Source organism: Bos indicus x Bos taurus, chromosome 17, assembly GCF_003369695.1.
Source record: "Bos indicus x Bos taurus breed Angus x Brahman F1 hybrid chromosome 17, Bos_hybrid_MaternalHap_v2.0, whole genome shotgun sequence".
NCBI classification, from domain to species: domain Eukaryota; kingdom Metazoa; phylum Chordata; class Mammalia; order Artiodactyla; family Bovidae; genus Bos; species Bos indicus x Bos taurus.
In genome coordinates this window covers 10780401-10793851 of record NC_040092.1, presented here as the reverse complement: position 1 = coordinate 10793851, position 13451 = coordinate 10780401, and the positions used below count along the sequence as shown (strand labels likewise).

At 54.7% G+C, this 13451-nt stretch overlaps 1 protein-coding gene across 5 annotated transcripts in view; it reads left to right on the top strand.

The window, feature by feature from the left end:
- Positions 1-11370, top strand: part of HECTD4 (HECT domain E3 ubiquitin protein ligase 4) — a 170675-nt gene extending 159305 nt beyond the window's left edge. For 3 of the 5 annotated variants that reach the window (XM_027566623.1, XM_027566621.1, XM_027566622.1), the window contains exons 67-76: positions 1438-1628; positions 2716-2862; positions 3007-3126; positions 3800-3955; positions 5572-5675; positions 5787-6008; positions 7113-7279; positions 7518-7713; positions 8272-8494; positions 9063-11251. In XM_027566623.1, the coding sequence (XP_027422424.1) occupies positions 1438-1628; positions 2716-2862; positions 3007-3126; positions 3800-3955; positions 5572-5675; positions 5787-6008; positions 7113-7279; positions 7518-7713; positions 8272-8494; positions 9063-9199 (1663 nt within the window). In that variant the 3' untranslated portion in view covers positions 9200-11251. Of the gene's footprint in view, positions 1-1437; positions 1629-2715; positions 2863-3006; positions 3127-3799; positions 3956-5571; positions 5676-5786; positions 6009-7112; positions 7280-7517; positions 7714-8271; positions 8495-9062 lie in introns of all 5 variants that reach the window. The other 2 variants (XM_027566620.1, XM_027566619.1) reach the window with 1 other exon arrangement.
- Positions 11371-13451: the final 2081 nt, after the last annotated feature.

Sequence of the window (13451 nt, the reverse complement as noted above, 5' to 3'; positions counted from 1 at the left end):
CCAAGAGATGACTTCCTGGGAAGCCATTCTGTCTGGCTTGTTTTTAATGCCTATTGAGTTAGTTTCTAATTTTGCTTAAGTGGGTTTTCTCACCCATCTGAAACAGTGCTCTAAACAACAGAAATCCAGTATCTCACAGTCTGGAGGCCAGAAGTCCAAGATGAAGGTGTCTGCAGGGGTAGTTTCTCCGGAGGGCTCTCCTTGGCTTGCAGACGGCCACCTGCATACTGTGTGCTCATGTGGCCTCGCCTCTGTGCCTGCATCCCTGGTGTCTGTCCCTCTTGTGAGGATCACAGTCCTGTCAGATTAGGGCCACCCTGTGACCTTGTTTAACTTCATCTCCTTGTTAAAGGCTCTGTCTCAGCACAGTCACATTGCAGGGGTTAGGGCTCCAACATATGAACTGGTGGGAGGGGACAGGTCAGTCCTTTACAGGGATGACTTATTCCAAAGAGTCTTTTTTTGTCTGGCATCACACTTCGTCTCCTGCCTCTCCCTCCCAGGCGGGAACACAGCAGGGTCACTAGTCACCAAGGCTCCAGGGTCAAACTAAATATGGTTTCCCCTTTCTGTAAGAGAATCCCAAACAGGCAAGATGTTTGCAAACCGGAAGAAATCTGCCCGCCCTCTCCCTCTGGCTCCACCACACAGGCCTACACACCCTGACCCACAGCAAGAGTCTCTGGACCTCAGAGAAGGAATGGCTGCAAGAAGCATGCTTTTTTAAAGCCCCATTTTCCAAACAATTGAGAAACTGTTTACTGCTTGGCACCAGCGCTTTGTACCTTCATTGAAGGCTCAGAGTCGATGCCCAGATGGGCCTTGGCTCACGGTGGCAGGGCCGAGTTCTCTGGTTGGTTTTAGAAACTGTAATTTACATCTTACGCAGCTGTAGCGAGGCAGCCCTCACACACACACCTTTGCCTGCCTGTTCAAGGAGCTGCGTAAGTGGACCTGGGGTGGAGTCACAGGGTAAAGGACACCTGTGACTGGCACCGCCCTCGGGAGGTGCTGGGCACCGTGTCATGTGCATTACGGGCGTCCTCTCAGTCCTCCTGATGGCACAGGTCATGCCATCACCAGCTCCATTTTATAGATGGGAGAAACTGAGCCCCAGGAAGTAGGTGTGCTTTGTAGCCTAGATTTCACCCAAGGACTCCACTCATATCTTTAACCCTCGGACTGTGTAGTCCAGGGACATGAGGGAGGCACATGGGGATGCATACTGCCCTCCCCGCACCCCACCCCCTGCCTGCTTCTGAAGAACACTTTCTGCTCAAGAGGAGCAGTCCCTCCATCTACAGTCAGCACTTGGCTGAACACCAAGAAACACCTGGAAGGCAAGGCTGTCTTATAAACAGGAGCTGGGACATGACTGCGGAGGAACCCGGCGTCCCCCGGTGGCCGCCGCCCTACCTTGCCTATCCCTGCCCCCAGGTGTGCCTGCATCGACGTCCGGCATGCGCACAAGGCCTCCAGGAAGTGGACCCTGGAGATGGATGTGGCGCTCGTGCAGTACATCAACCGGCTGTGCCGCCACCTGGCCATCACGCCCGCGCGTCTGCATCCCCACGAGGTGTATCTGGACCCTGCAGACGCTGCTGACCCCAGAGTGGCCTGTCTCTTGAGTATGTGGGTCCAGGGGGATGCCAGTCAGGGACCACCGCCTGGGCTGCCCTGTGGGGGCCTCACCCACGATGGCACAGGGGGTGTGAGAAGGACTCAAAGCCCTTTACACATCCATTAAACAAATCCTTAGAAACACTTGCTGTGAACCAAGTGGGTAAGGAAAGAGAGAGAGAAGGACAGGAGGCTGTGACTGTGGCCAAATTAAAGTTTTTGAGGACTTACTACTTGCTCCTCTTAACCACGCCAAGGAGCAGACCCAGGAGTGCGGTGGCTGGGAGGCGAGACCCCTGCCATCACACCCAGGCCCCCTCCTGCCTAGAGGCCACCTTGGATGCCAGCCTGGTGTTGGGGGTAAGAGACCATCTGGTAGCCTGTGTTGGAGGCACAATCCTTAATGACAGGACAACAGCATTTTTTAATCAAAACTAGGAATGCACAGAAAAATAATACACACACAAAAACGGACACTCTCCAGAAATCCATCCCTGGAGAGGGTGCCCTGTCATGACACAGGAGGCCCGGGCTGGCTTTGAGGCTTTTGGTGCCCATGTGCTGCTCCTCAGGCCCCTCAGCCCGCTCACTCTCATCAGCCACACGTCCGAGCCCTCGCTCTCTTGCGGGCACTGCAACAGTGAACATGAGCAAGAAGCTGGCCCGACATCAGTCTCGTGGTCAGAGAGGGGACGCACGTGAGGGCAGACAAGTACAAGTCAGTGTGCCCACATCTCGGTTTCAGGTTTTGATGTGTGATGTCATACTGAGGGGAGCTAGGTGAAAGGTGCATAGGACTCCACATTTTTTTTTTGGCCACTTCCTTTAAGCCTATAATTATTTGAAAATTAAAAGTTAAAAACAGTATAGCATACAGCCCTGGCACAGCCCCAGAGTTGGCCAAGGGGACCCATGGGTTCCTTGAGAACCCAGCCTTCGCCCTTTGCTTCCGCCTGGTCTCACTCCCTCACCGGCAGCCTCCTACCCCTCAAGGACGTGTGACCAGGCCCCTCAAGGGATTCACAGATAGACGGAGAGTCGAGGCTTGCCAGACCGAGCCCCCGCCTGATCACCCCTGCCCACTGTGCCCTGCAGACGTGCCCATCGAGAGCCTGCGCCTGCGCTTCGCTCTGCTGCAGTCCCTCAACACCACGCTCGAGACCTTCTTCCTGCCGCTGGTTGAGCTGCGCCAGACTCCCATGTACACGCACAGCATCGCCGCCCTGCTCAAGGAGGCCAAAGGTCAGTGCCTGGCCGCCAGCAGCTTGTCCCCCCCTCACCCCCCAAGAAGAGACTGCACGATGCAAAGGGGACAGCCTCGGAGTGACTGGGGTGGAGGAAGCCGCCCACCCTGTCCCAGCCTCTCTCCCACCTTCCTCCCTCCAGGGCTGATCTTTTATGACACAAAGGTGACCGTCATGAATCGGGTGCTAAATGCCACGGTGCAGAGGACGGCTGACCATGCAGCACCAGAAATCACTCTGGACCCGCTGGAGATCGTGGGAGGTGAGATGAGCCACGCAAACCAGAAGATGCAGGCAGCAGCACCTGGCTAGTTGGTTTCTCATACGTGAAAGAAGCCTCTGGAAGAGGATGTGGGAGCTGCTTTGACAGTCCCTCATGGGTGGGGGTGCTCCTGCCACCCTGCTCTAATCCCAGCCTGTGGCTTTCCGTCTAGTCTGTCCAGAGCTCACTGTTCTCGGGGGTAGGAGGAGGTGTGTCAGCAGCACAGGCCGTGCCTCCGTTCAGGGGATGGTGGGAAAGGTGGGCTTTGCTCTGGCCATGGACCTGCCAAATTCCGGGCTTAGGCACCAAAGCAGAGGGGAGGCTGGATGTTGGGGAGGCAGGTAGGAGTCTCCCTTACAGCACATGACCAGAGAGATGTCAGGAGGGGCATGAGCCAGGGAGTGAGAGGAGCCTGGGTGTATCCCCGGGACACGTGGCAGGATGGGAGGGGCTGACCATGTGGAGAACAGGGCCGTGGGCTCCTTGAGAGGACCCCACCATGATGGAGACGTGATGACTAAAGATGTTCCAGGAGTCGAGGGCAGGCAGGGGCTGCTCCAGGGGTGGGGGCGTGGGAGCAGTAGGCAGGGCCTGGCCAGGAGGCTTTCCTGTCCTGGGAGGCGGGAGGTGTTTGGCGCTGAGAGGTTTCAGCACCTCCTCTCTCTCGTTCCAGGGGAGATCAGAGCCTCTGAGAACTCCTACTTCTGCCAGGCAGCCAGGCAGCTGGCCTCAGTGCCCTCCTCCCAGCTTTGCGTCAAACTGGCGAGTGGCGGTGACCCTACCTATGCCTTCAACATCCGCTTCACGGGAGAGGAGGTCCATGGCACCAGTAAGTGGAGTCCCCAGCCAGTTCAGGTTGGAGGCCATGTGTAGAGTGTGAAATTCCTGGGGTTACTGTTAAACAGCCGGTATCTTCCCCATTAGCAGAGGGAAGCCACATACTTATTACCCTGCTCTACAGAGAAGCCAGGACTGCCCTCGAGTGACCAGTGGTCCCAGGTTCTCCAAACCCAGCCCCCCTGGACTGGCCCCTGTCCTCTGGGGAGTGGTGCCACTGCTAGTCTGGGACTTCAGCCTTGAGCCATGCAGGCTCAGGGACGCGGCTTCTGATCAGTGTTAGGGGTATGTCTTTGGCAGAGGGGGTCAGGAGAGATGCCCTCAGTGTGGACTGGACTTATTTTCCAGGAAGAGCCCTTGACTGAGGGGTTGTATGTGCCGCATAAGAGACAGGGGTCTGGGGAACCCTCGATCAAAATGGCACCTTCTGCCGTTTCACGCTGCAGGGATGAGGGACAGCCACTCAGAAAGTGCTCCCTCGTGGTCCTCAGTTAAGCTCAGACATTCTAAAAATGCCTCCCACACTGGGTGGGAGAATAAAGTTCTTTCACTGGGCACCCTGGGCAGGAAAGCTGTTCAGCGGCTCCATCTCCCATGCCTGCCCTGATCATGGGACACATTCCTGCATTCCTGCAGCAGCCTTCCCTCCGGCCGGCGCCGTGGCCTCCCCTGGGTACACCTTACTCGGAGGCTGTCTGAGGACAGCACTTTTCACTGAGAGAACAAGCCAGGCCCAGGCTCAACAGCTTATACTCCTCCTGATGCCAACACTGCCCTGCTTTAAAGATGGGGAACATGGGGCTTCCCCAAAGTCAGCAGGCTCACTGGGGTTCAAACCCAGGCCTGTCCGATTCTGTCCCAGCCCTTGGCAGCTTCAGCAGGCAGGAGTCTCCTGCTTCTCCATGGAAGCTATAAGGGCCAGGCCTTGACATCTGTCCCCAAGCAAGTCCTCCGTACACACAGCTCTCCTAGAACGTCCAGACCCGAGGGCACTGACAGGGGCTTCCCAGGGGAGGGTGCAGGAGAGCGGCCACAGACAGGAGTTCTGTGAGACACCCAGGGGCACGTTTGAAATTGGCAGCAGGAAAGGAGCTGCTTACTGCCCGTTGCTCATCACACTGTATCTGTATGTCCGTCCGTTTATCTGTGTTCTCACTGAACATGCCAAGCCCTGGGCTCAGTGGGAGGCCATGCTGAGGAAGCCGGAGGCCCTGCTGTTGCCCCAGCTCAGGGGACAGACACAGGTCCTCCAAGACCTCATATCAGTGTCAGCTTGCAGCCATGACAGCTGACCCATGAAGGATCTGACTTTGATCTTGTGGACACCCCAGAACTAGCCTGGGAGGTGGGTGTAGTGATGGCCCCCATCTGCCAGGTGGAGAGGCGGAGGCTGGCCTCAGCAGTGATGCGGTTCCCTGGGAGCCGCCAGCCAGTTAGTGGCCCCTCAGGTTTGAACCTAGGTCCTTCAGCCCTTGGGCGGGTTCTTTCCACTCAGCGAAGCCCCATTGCAGGTGGGCAGAGTGGCTGATGTCCCAGTGGGGTCAGGGTGTCCCAGTGGGGCCAGGGCCTGCGGGCAGGGCGTCTGAGAGGTTCCCTTCTGTTCTGCAGGTGGCTCCTTCCGCCACTTCCTGTGGCAGGTGTGCAGAGAGCTGCAGAGCTCCTCGCTCTCCCTCCTCCTGCTGTGCCCCAGCTCCGCCGTCAACAAGAACAAGGTGAGACGTGGGGCCTGAGCCCCGCGGGCAGCTCCCTGAGGGGCGGGGGCTCAGCTCTGCGCCTTCCACAAGACCCCGTGGTCCATCCCTCGCCCCTGCCTCGGCTTCCAGGGCAAGTACATCCTGACCCCCAGCCCCATCACCTATGGGGAGGAGCAGCTGCTGCACTTCCTGGGCCAGTTGCTAGGGATCGCCATCCGAGCAGATGTCCCCCTCCCCCTGGACCTCCTGCCCTCCTTCTGGAAGACACTGGTGGGCGAGCCCCTGGACCCTGACCAAGACCTGCAGGAAGCAGACGTACTCACCTACAATTACGTCAAGAAATTTGAGAGTGTAAGTGAAAAGCGCATTATTTTCCTGGGGGGCCACGGGGCTCTGGAGCAGTGCCCCTGCCCTGTGTCTGCTGGAAGAGGCGTCAGCTGATGCACCCCCCCCACCCCCACCCCCACCCCCGGCACAGATTGAGGTCCCTGGCGCGGTGGGGGGCAGGTCCTTGCTGCCAGGCTCTCTGTAGTCCCCTTAGCTGCCACTTGAGGGCAGCCAGTACACGGGAGCCACAAAGCCAAGGGCTGGGATGGCAGCTGACTCCTCAGCAGAAAGTGGCCCACAATGAGTTGCTTAAAGGTTCGAAGCAGGACATCCCCCAGGGGCTGGGGGTTATGAGTCACTGCCAGGCGCTGCTCTGAGAGGCCCTCCCAGAGCCGTGGGTGGCGCCAAGAGCCTGAGGCAGGCAAGGGATGTAAGACGGTGTCCAGGCAGACAGTCCAGCCAAGTCTTCTGTCTAGAGGGCATGGGCAAGGCCCCAGAGGGTGCCAGGAGACAGAACCACCCCAGGGTTGGCAGGGAAGGCAGACGAACCTACTTTGGGGTGCCCTCAGCCTTCACCACCCCAGAGCCACAGGCTGTTCTCCTCCGGGTGGCCCTGCATGCACTTCAGTGTGCCGCATGGTGGAGGGTGGCCCGTGTACCTTCCACATGTGGGATTAAGTCAGGGTTCTCTGGTGACAAGTGACAGGAAACCCCAGCTCAAACCAGCTTAGGAAAACTTTTTTAAAAAATGATTTGACCTTAAAACTGAAAGTATAGATATAGATTGGGCTTCAGACAGAGCTGAATCCAGGTGCTCCAATAACATCATCAATGACTCGTCCCAGGATGCCCCAGCAGTACAAGGCTCACCCTCCTTCAGCCCTGCCTGCACCAGTGAAAGAGGGAGGCTGGAATTTGGTCTTGTTAGCCAGGCCTTGGTCAGTGCCCAACCCTGAACCGAGGGCATGGCTGACAGTCCAGGCCAGTGCCACCTACCTGTTCATGGTGGCCAGGGTAGCCCCACCCAAAATACCTGATGTTTGTCCCCAAATGGGGATGAGGTTCTATCACTGGGGATCTGGGGAGCAGGGCAGTGGTCAGCCCCGCTCTGCCGTGCCCTCCCTCCAGATCAACGACGAGACGGAGTTGGAGGCCCTGTGTGCTGAGATCGCCTCCCAGCACCTGGCCACTGAGAGCCCCGAGGGGCCCAACAAGCCCTGCTGCCGGTTCACCTACCTGACCATGACCGGCGAGGAGGTGGAGCTGTGCAGCCGTGGCCGGCACATCCCCGTGGCGTGAGTGCAGGGCCTCGGATGGGGACAGGCGGCTTTCCCGGGGGAAGACAGGAGGCAGGACAGGGGGCGCCGGGAAAGATGGTGGAGTACCTTCAGTGGAAGGACTGTATTCAGGAACACTGGCTCTGGGGCAGGTGACACCCAGAGCAGGAGAGGAATTCCCTGAGCTGCCAGGTCTGGGAGGTCCAGGAAATGCCGCCAGCAGCCTCCTGAGTGTCATCCCTTGCCCATGCCCCAGGTGGGAGAACAAGGACATCTATGCGGCCGCCATCCGGAGCCTGCGGCTGCGTGAGCTACAGAACGTGGAGTGTGTGACGGCCGTGCGCGCGGGCCTCGGGGCCATCATCCCCCTGCAGCTGCTCACCATGCTCAGCCCACTGGAGATGGAGCTGCGCACCTGCGGCCTCCCATACATCAACCTCGAGTTCCTGAAGGTTGGTGGCCGGGCCAGGTTGGCGGGCGCATGCGGCCTGTCATCTGTATAGTACTCTGTGTCCTGGCGCTCTGTCCCCCTTACGTAAGAGAGGAGCCGTGCTCATCCCTGTCTCACTGCTGAGTAAACGAAAGCTGAGAGAGGTCACTTGCCCAGGGTCACCCAGCCAGGAAATGGCAGGTCACCTGCCTCCAGAGCCTGTGAATTAAGCCACCAACCAGAGGCGAAGCCCCTCCACTGCTCAGCGTGGCCTGCTTTCACCCATGCCACCTGGGAGACCTTGCCCAAGTGACCTCACCTCTAACAGGAGCAGCGGCAGGACCCACCCAGTGGGGTCAGTGGGGTAACGTAGGTAGAACCCTTGCTGCTGAGCCTAGCGGATAGGCCAGAGTCACGTAGACTCTCATTGCCACTGCCTCTGGAGTCCTTGTCGTAGCTGTGATCTCCCTGTGTCCTGCGGTCATCACCGCGCCATGGAGTTGGATGCACCCTGAGGTTGGGTGGGAGGCTAGATTAGCAGAGGCTCAGGCCTGCTCACGTCTGGGGCCTCTCTCCACAGGCCCACACCATGTACCAGGTGGGGCTGATGGAGACCGACCAGCACATCGAGTTCTTCTGGGGGGCACTGGAGATGTTTGCCCAGGAGGAGCTGTGCAAGTTCATCAAGTTTGCCTGCAACCAGGAGCGCATCCCGTTCACCTGCCCCTGCAAAGACGGGGGTCCTGACACGGCCCATGTGCCCCCATACCCCATGAAGATTGCCCCCCCAGATGGCACAGCAGGTACTGGCCTTCCCTGTCACATTCCAAGCAGGGACACTTAGGCCCTGTTTGGAGCTGGGGCTGCTAGGTGCTGCATGAAGGGGGAAGGACAATGGACAGGTACCCCCGAACACCACGCCCCAAATGTAAATGAGAGGTGCGGGGGTGGTGGGCGTGGGGGGGTCATGTGCTTCCCAAACCTGACTTTTTGCCAAGTGGCAGTACAGGGACAAAGTTGACATATCCTTTGAGATTTTCAAAAGCTTAAAATCCAGAAATGTCATCTTTTGACTTTTAAATGCAGCAAAAAATTTTTAATTTTTGAAAAATCCAAACAAAACTCTTTGCTGGCCAGACCTGCCTGTCACAAGTCAGCCATCTGTGACCTGTGCTGCTCTTTCCTCCCCCAGAATCTCCTCCTGCCCCACCCCAGCCTCCCAGACCCTCCCCCTCCACCCCTCCACCCGCCACCCACCGGATAAATGGGCCTTGGGGTTGTCTTAAGAGCTGCCCAGAGAGGCAAACCTGGAGACAGAAGGGCCCACCAGGCCCCCTGGGGTCCTCGCTCTAATGCTGGTCTCTACTGTAGGTTCCCCAGATTCTCGCTACATCCGAGTGGAGACCTGTATGTTCATGATCAAGCTTCCCCAGTACTCCTCGCTGGAAATCATGCTGGAGAAACTACGTTGTGCCATTCACTACCGCGAAGACCCTCTGAGTGGCTGATGGGAGGGAGCCAAAGTTAGGCTGTCACCGAGGCTCTGCTCTGCCGGCTTGGGAAGCCTGCTGCTGCAGGCACACCCCTCCGGGGCCCTGCGTGAGGAGTTGGCGACATTTTGCTTTTCCAAACTTTTGTCCACATTCCAGGGCCTCCTGGAAGACTTAACCTTATGTATTTGTACGTTTCGTGATGGGTTGGTTCTTTTGCTACCTGTTTGTGGTATGTTTGTAGGATAGTTTAGTTCCCAGACAGCTCATGTCTCATTTGATCTTCCTGGACATTTTCCTTCGTGGCCACCGGGTTCTGATGCTACGTCACAGAATCGCCCAGCGGGAAGCTGGTAGTGAGATGCTCTCAGCCTGCAGAGCACCCTGTTCATGTCTCCACAGGCAAGTCTGTGGCCAGCCCTGCCTTCCACCTCAAGCTGGCATTTCTGCCGGAAATGGCTCCTGCAGGCCTCCTTCCAACTTGAAATGGTTGGGCCAGTGACCCAAACATGGGAGACACACATAGGGAGTTTTGTGTAGACTCTTGTCTATGGTCTGGGTTTTTCTGAGGAAAAGCCCACTGTGGTTTGCCCTTCCCTTCCCACCCAGACAACCCTTCTGCTCTCCGACTCTCCTGGGCCCAGTCTGACAGGCTCCCGCTGAGGAGCGGATGACCGAAGGGATCCCTCCTGACCTTAGTCCACAGAGTCAGGCCAGGTACGTCCCAGCTCAGGAGCTGAGAGGAGCCCGGGAGCTGAAGGGACAGAGCTCAAGTAGGGGCATTTTTCCGGGACTCTGGACATGAAAGCACATGACTTTGGCCTGCCCCCCTATCCCACCTCGACCCCTTCTGTCCTCAGAAACGGCCCTTCCTCACTACGGTGTTTGTGATGTGAGGAGCAGCGGAAAGGCCACACCCCATTTTCAAAAGAGCTGTCTGAGGTGCTCTGCTCCACTCGGGGTCTACTTCAGTGACTAAGACCTTCAAGTCCAGATGGAGATACCAGGGTCCTTCCGCCCCTCTGGCCAGGCCCGCCCTGCACACCCCCCTTCCCCACGTGAGTGTGTACCAGGGCTGAGCTGCTGCAGCCCCAGTGCATCTGTGCCCGAGTAGGTCTCTTGTCCAGTGGTACTTTGTTCGAGAGCAGCATACGCCATCCTGTTGGACCCTGTCATTTTTGGACCTTGCCAGTTCATGCAAAATCACATCACTGTATTTATTGTAAAATATTGTGAATATTGGAAGTTCTGCGTGAGTGCTGTCTAGAAGGCTTTAGAGTGTGAATGCTGGTGAGAGAGAGGATTTGCTCTTCCTTTCTCGGCTGTGGCCCTGGCCTGTTGGAAAGGTGTGGATTTTAGAGTTAAAGGCATTAGCATCTACCGCCTCCCTGTTCTTCTTAGGAAATGCATTAAGGACCATTATAGAAACGATTCCCTGACCTAAGGAAAGGATAAACCTGGATGAATTGTTCCAGTTGCATCAGTTACATTTGATGCAGGATCAGTCACGTCTGGAGGTGCCTGCCAGCAGTTTCCCTGATTGGAAGGAACATGGTCGGCCACTGCCTCCTGGGGGCCATAGCCCCCTTGACTAGGGGGTCTCACCAGGACATAGTCCTGACAACAAGGATCCTCTTATTTCATTTCTGCATAATGAAAGAGCCTTTGGATTTACTAAAAGTGGTTTTTCCTCCCTGTATTTTTAAATCTTTGTCCCCCCACCCCCCAATCCTTCCCATCCCTTGAATGGACTCTGAATTGTCAGCTACCTCCCCAAGAGGAAGCTTTTGTTGGCCCATCTCTTGACTAGATGACAGCTGTGAGTAAGGTATCTGCTGCTAACATGACTGCTTCTCCCAGAGAACACATTGAGGTCCAGACAGATCCAAACCTTGGCCCTAAAAAATGTGTGCTGTAAAGTTACTTGATGTATATTTATTATAATTATTTATGGTTGCATCTAACAAACTTTTCATTCAGTTTGATGCTATTTACACCATTGCTGTGTAAAGGACGCTCATGACAGGAAAAGTCACACCAATAAATAACCTTCATCTAATTTTTATTTACCTTAAGAGTTCTGTGGTCATCTACTCTTGCTGAGAACATTCAAAGGCCAACATCCTTGAATGGCTCTGATGCTTGAGGGTCACCAAGAGGCTAGAAATTAAAAGTGTTTCTAACTATTATGGTCTCTTTGCACTTGGTGTGATTCTTAACTCCATTATGCTTATAAATGACCTATTGCTCCCAGACTCGACCCCTTAAGTCTGTGTTGGTTTTTTGTTTTTGTTTTTGATGTGGACTTTTTTATAAAGTCTTTATTGAATTTGTCACAATATTTTTTCTATGTTTTGGTTTTTGGCATGTGGGATCTTAGCTCTCCAACCAGGGATGAAACCTGCACCTCCTGCATTGGAAGATGAAGTCTTAACCAGTGGACCATCAGGGAAGTCTCTCTGGTTTTCATATAGGAAGTTTGATCGAAGGGATGGAAATCCAAGGTCAAAGGTAAACCTACCCTGCAGGTCTTGCCCACTGCTTGTCCTGGAGCTCTCATCTGGTGTGAGGTTTTCCTCAAGTGGACAGTTGCACTGGAAGAGTCTTGGCCCCTCTTTAGACCACGTGCCCTCCTTTGGGCACCGGCAGTGGATTTAGAACTACTTTGTGCAAAGGAAAATGCAGGGAAGAGGGAAAGACTTAGCTCAGAACTACCATCCAAGATCAACGCTCTGCCTGCTTGTTCCGTGTCCATCACACACATACTCCCCACCACACCACACACACCCTACACACTCTCGCACATATACATACATGCCCTCTGGTCTGCATTCAGGAGACCACAGACCCACTTAATTCTCATTCTCTTGACTCCACCTTCTTTGTACTCAATAAATGCTCATAGTGGTTGCGTCCTACATATTTATTATACAAAGATTAAGAACCCTATTGGACGAGGAACAAGCAACTTTCCTTTCTTCAGTTTGTTGCTTCAGGGTGCTAGAAACAGCAAAAAACAACCACTCACAGCAGAGAGAAGACTATCAGACACACAAAGCTAGAGAATAAGACACCTCCGTTGTCACATCTAGGATTCTCCTGCTGGCCAGATCAGTTCAATTCAGTTGCTCAGTCGTGTCTGACTCTTTGCGACCCCGTGGACTGCAGCACGCCAGGCCTCCCTGTCCAATACCAACTCCCAGAGTTTACTCAGACTCATGTCCATTGAGTCGGTGATGCCATCCAACCATCTCATCCTCTGTCGTCCCCTTCTCCTCCCACCTCCAATCTTTCCCAGCATCAGGGTCTTTTCAAATGAGCCAGTTCTTCACATATGGTGGCCAAAGTATTGGAGTTTCAGCTGGCCAGGATGGTGGAGGCCATTTCCTTTTTAAAAAGTTGTCTCGAATATATTCAGAATTACACCATCTAATGATTAGAACATATCCGGTCTCATTAGTTATATCGGGAATGCAAATTAAAATCACAATGAGTGTACTGCACCACCAGCAAAAGGGCTAGAAAGACAGCACCATGGTTAGGGAAGACGTGGAACCAAGAGAACTCTCGTGCACTGCTGGGGGAATGGGCCCTACACCTGCCTTAGTTGTTCTGGTTCCTCCTCTGAGACCAGCAAGTCCACTCCTAGGTGTAAATCCAGTAGAAACACGGCACCAAACTTCCCTAGGGGTCCAGCGGTGAAGACTCCGGGCTTCCACTGCAGGAAGAAAAGGGGGAAAACCTACAACCAAGAATACTCTACCCAGAAAGGTTCTCGTTCAGATTTGGTGGAGAAATCAAAAGCTTTACAGACAGGCAAAAGCTCAGAGAATTCAGCACTACCAAACCAGCCTTATAACATGCTAAAAGAAGGGCAAAACTCGAAAACAGCAAATAATGAATGGAAAAGCTCACCGGCAAAGGCTAACCTACAGTAAAGGTAGAAAATCATCCATACAAATAGAATTTCAAAACCAGCAAGCATGAGGGAAAGTACAAATGCAGGACACAGAAAACGCATTTGAAATTAAGATATCAGCAACTTAAAATAGTCTTGTATATATACAGACTACTATATCAAAACCTCATGGTAACAGCATACCAGAAAGCTATATGGGAATAACCGTTTTAAAAAATTATTTATTTTGGCCATGCTACACAGCTTGCAGGGTCTTAGTTCCTGGACCAGCAATGGAACCCACAACCCCTGCAGTGGAAGCACAGAGTCCTAACTGCTATACCACCAGGGAGGTCCTCCTTTTTCTTTTTC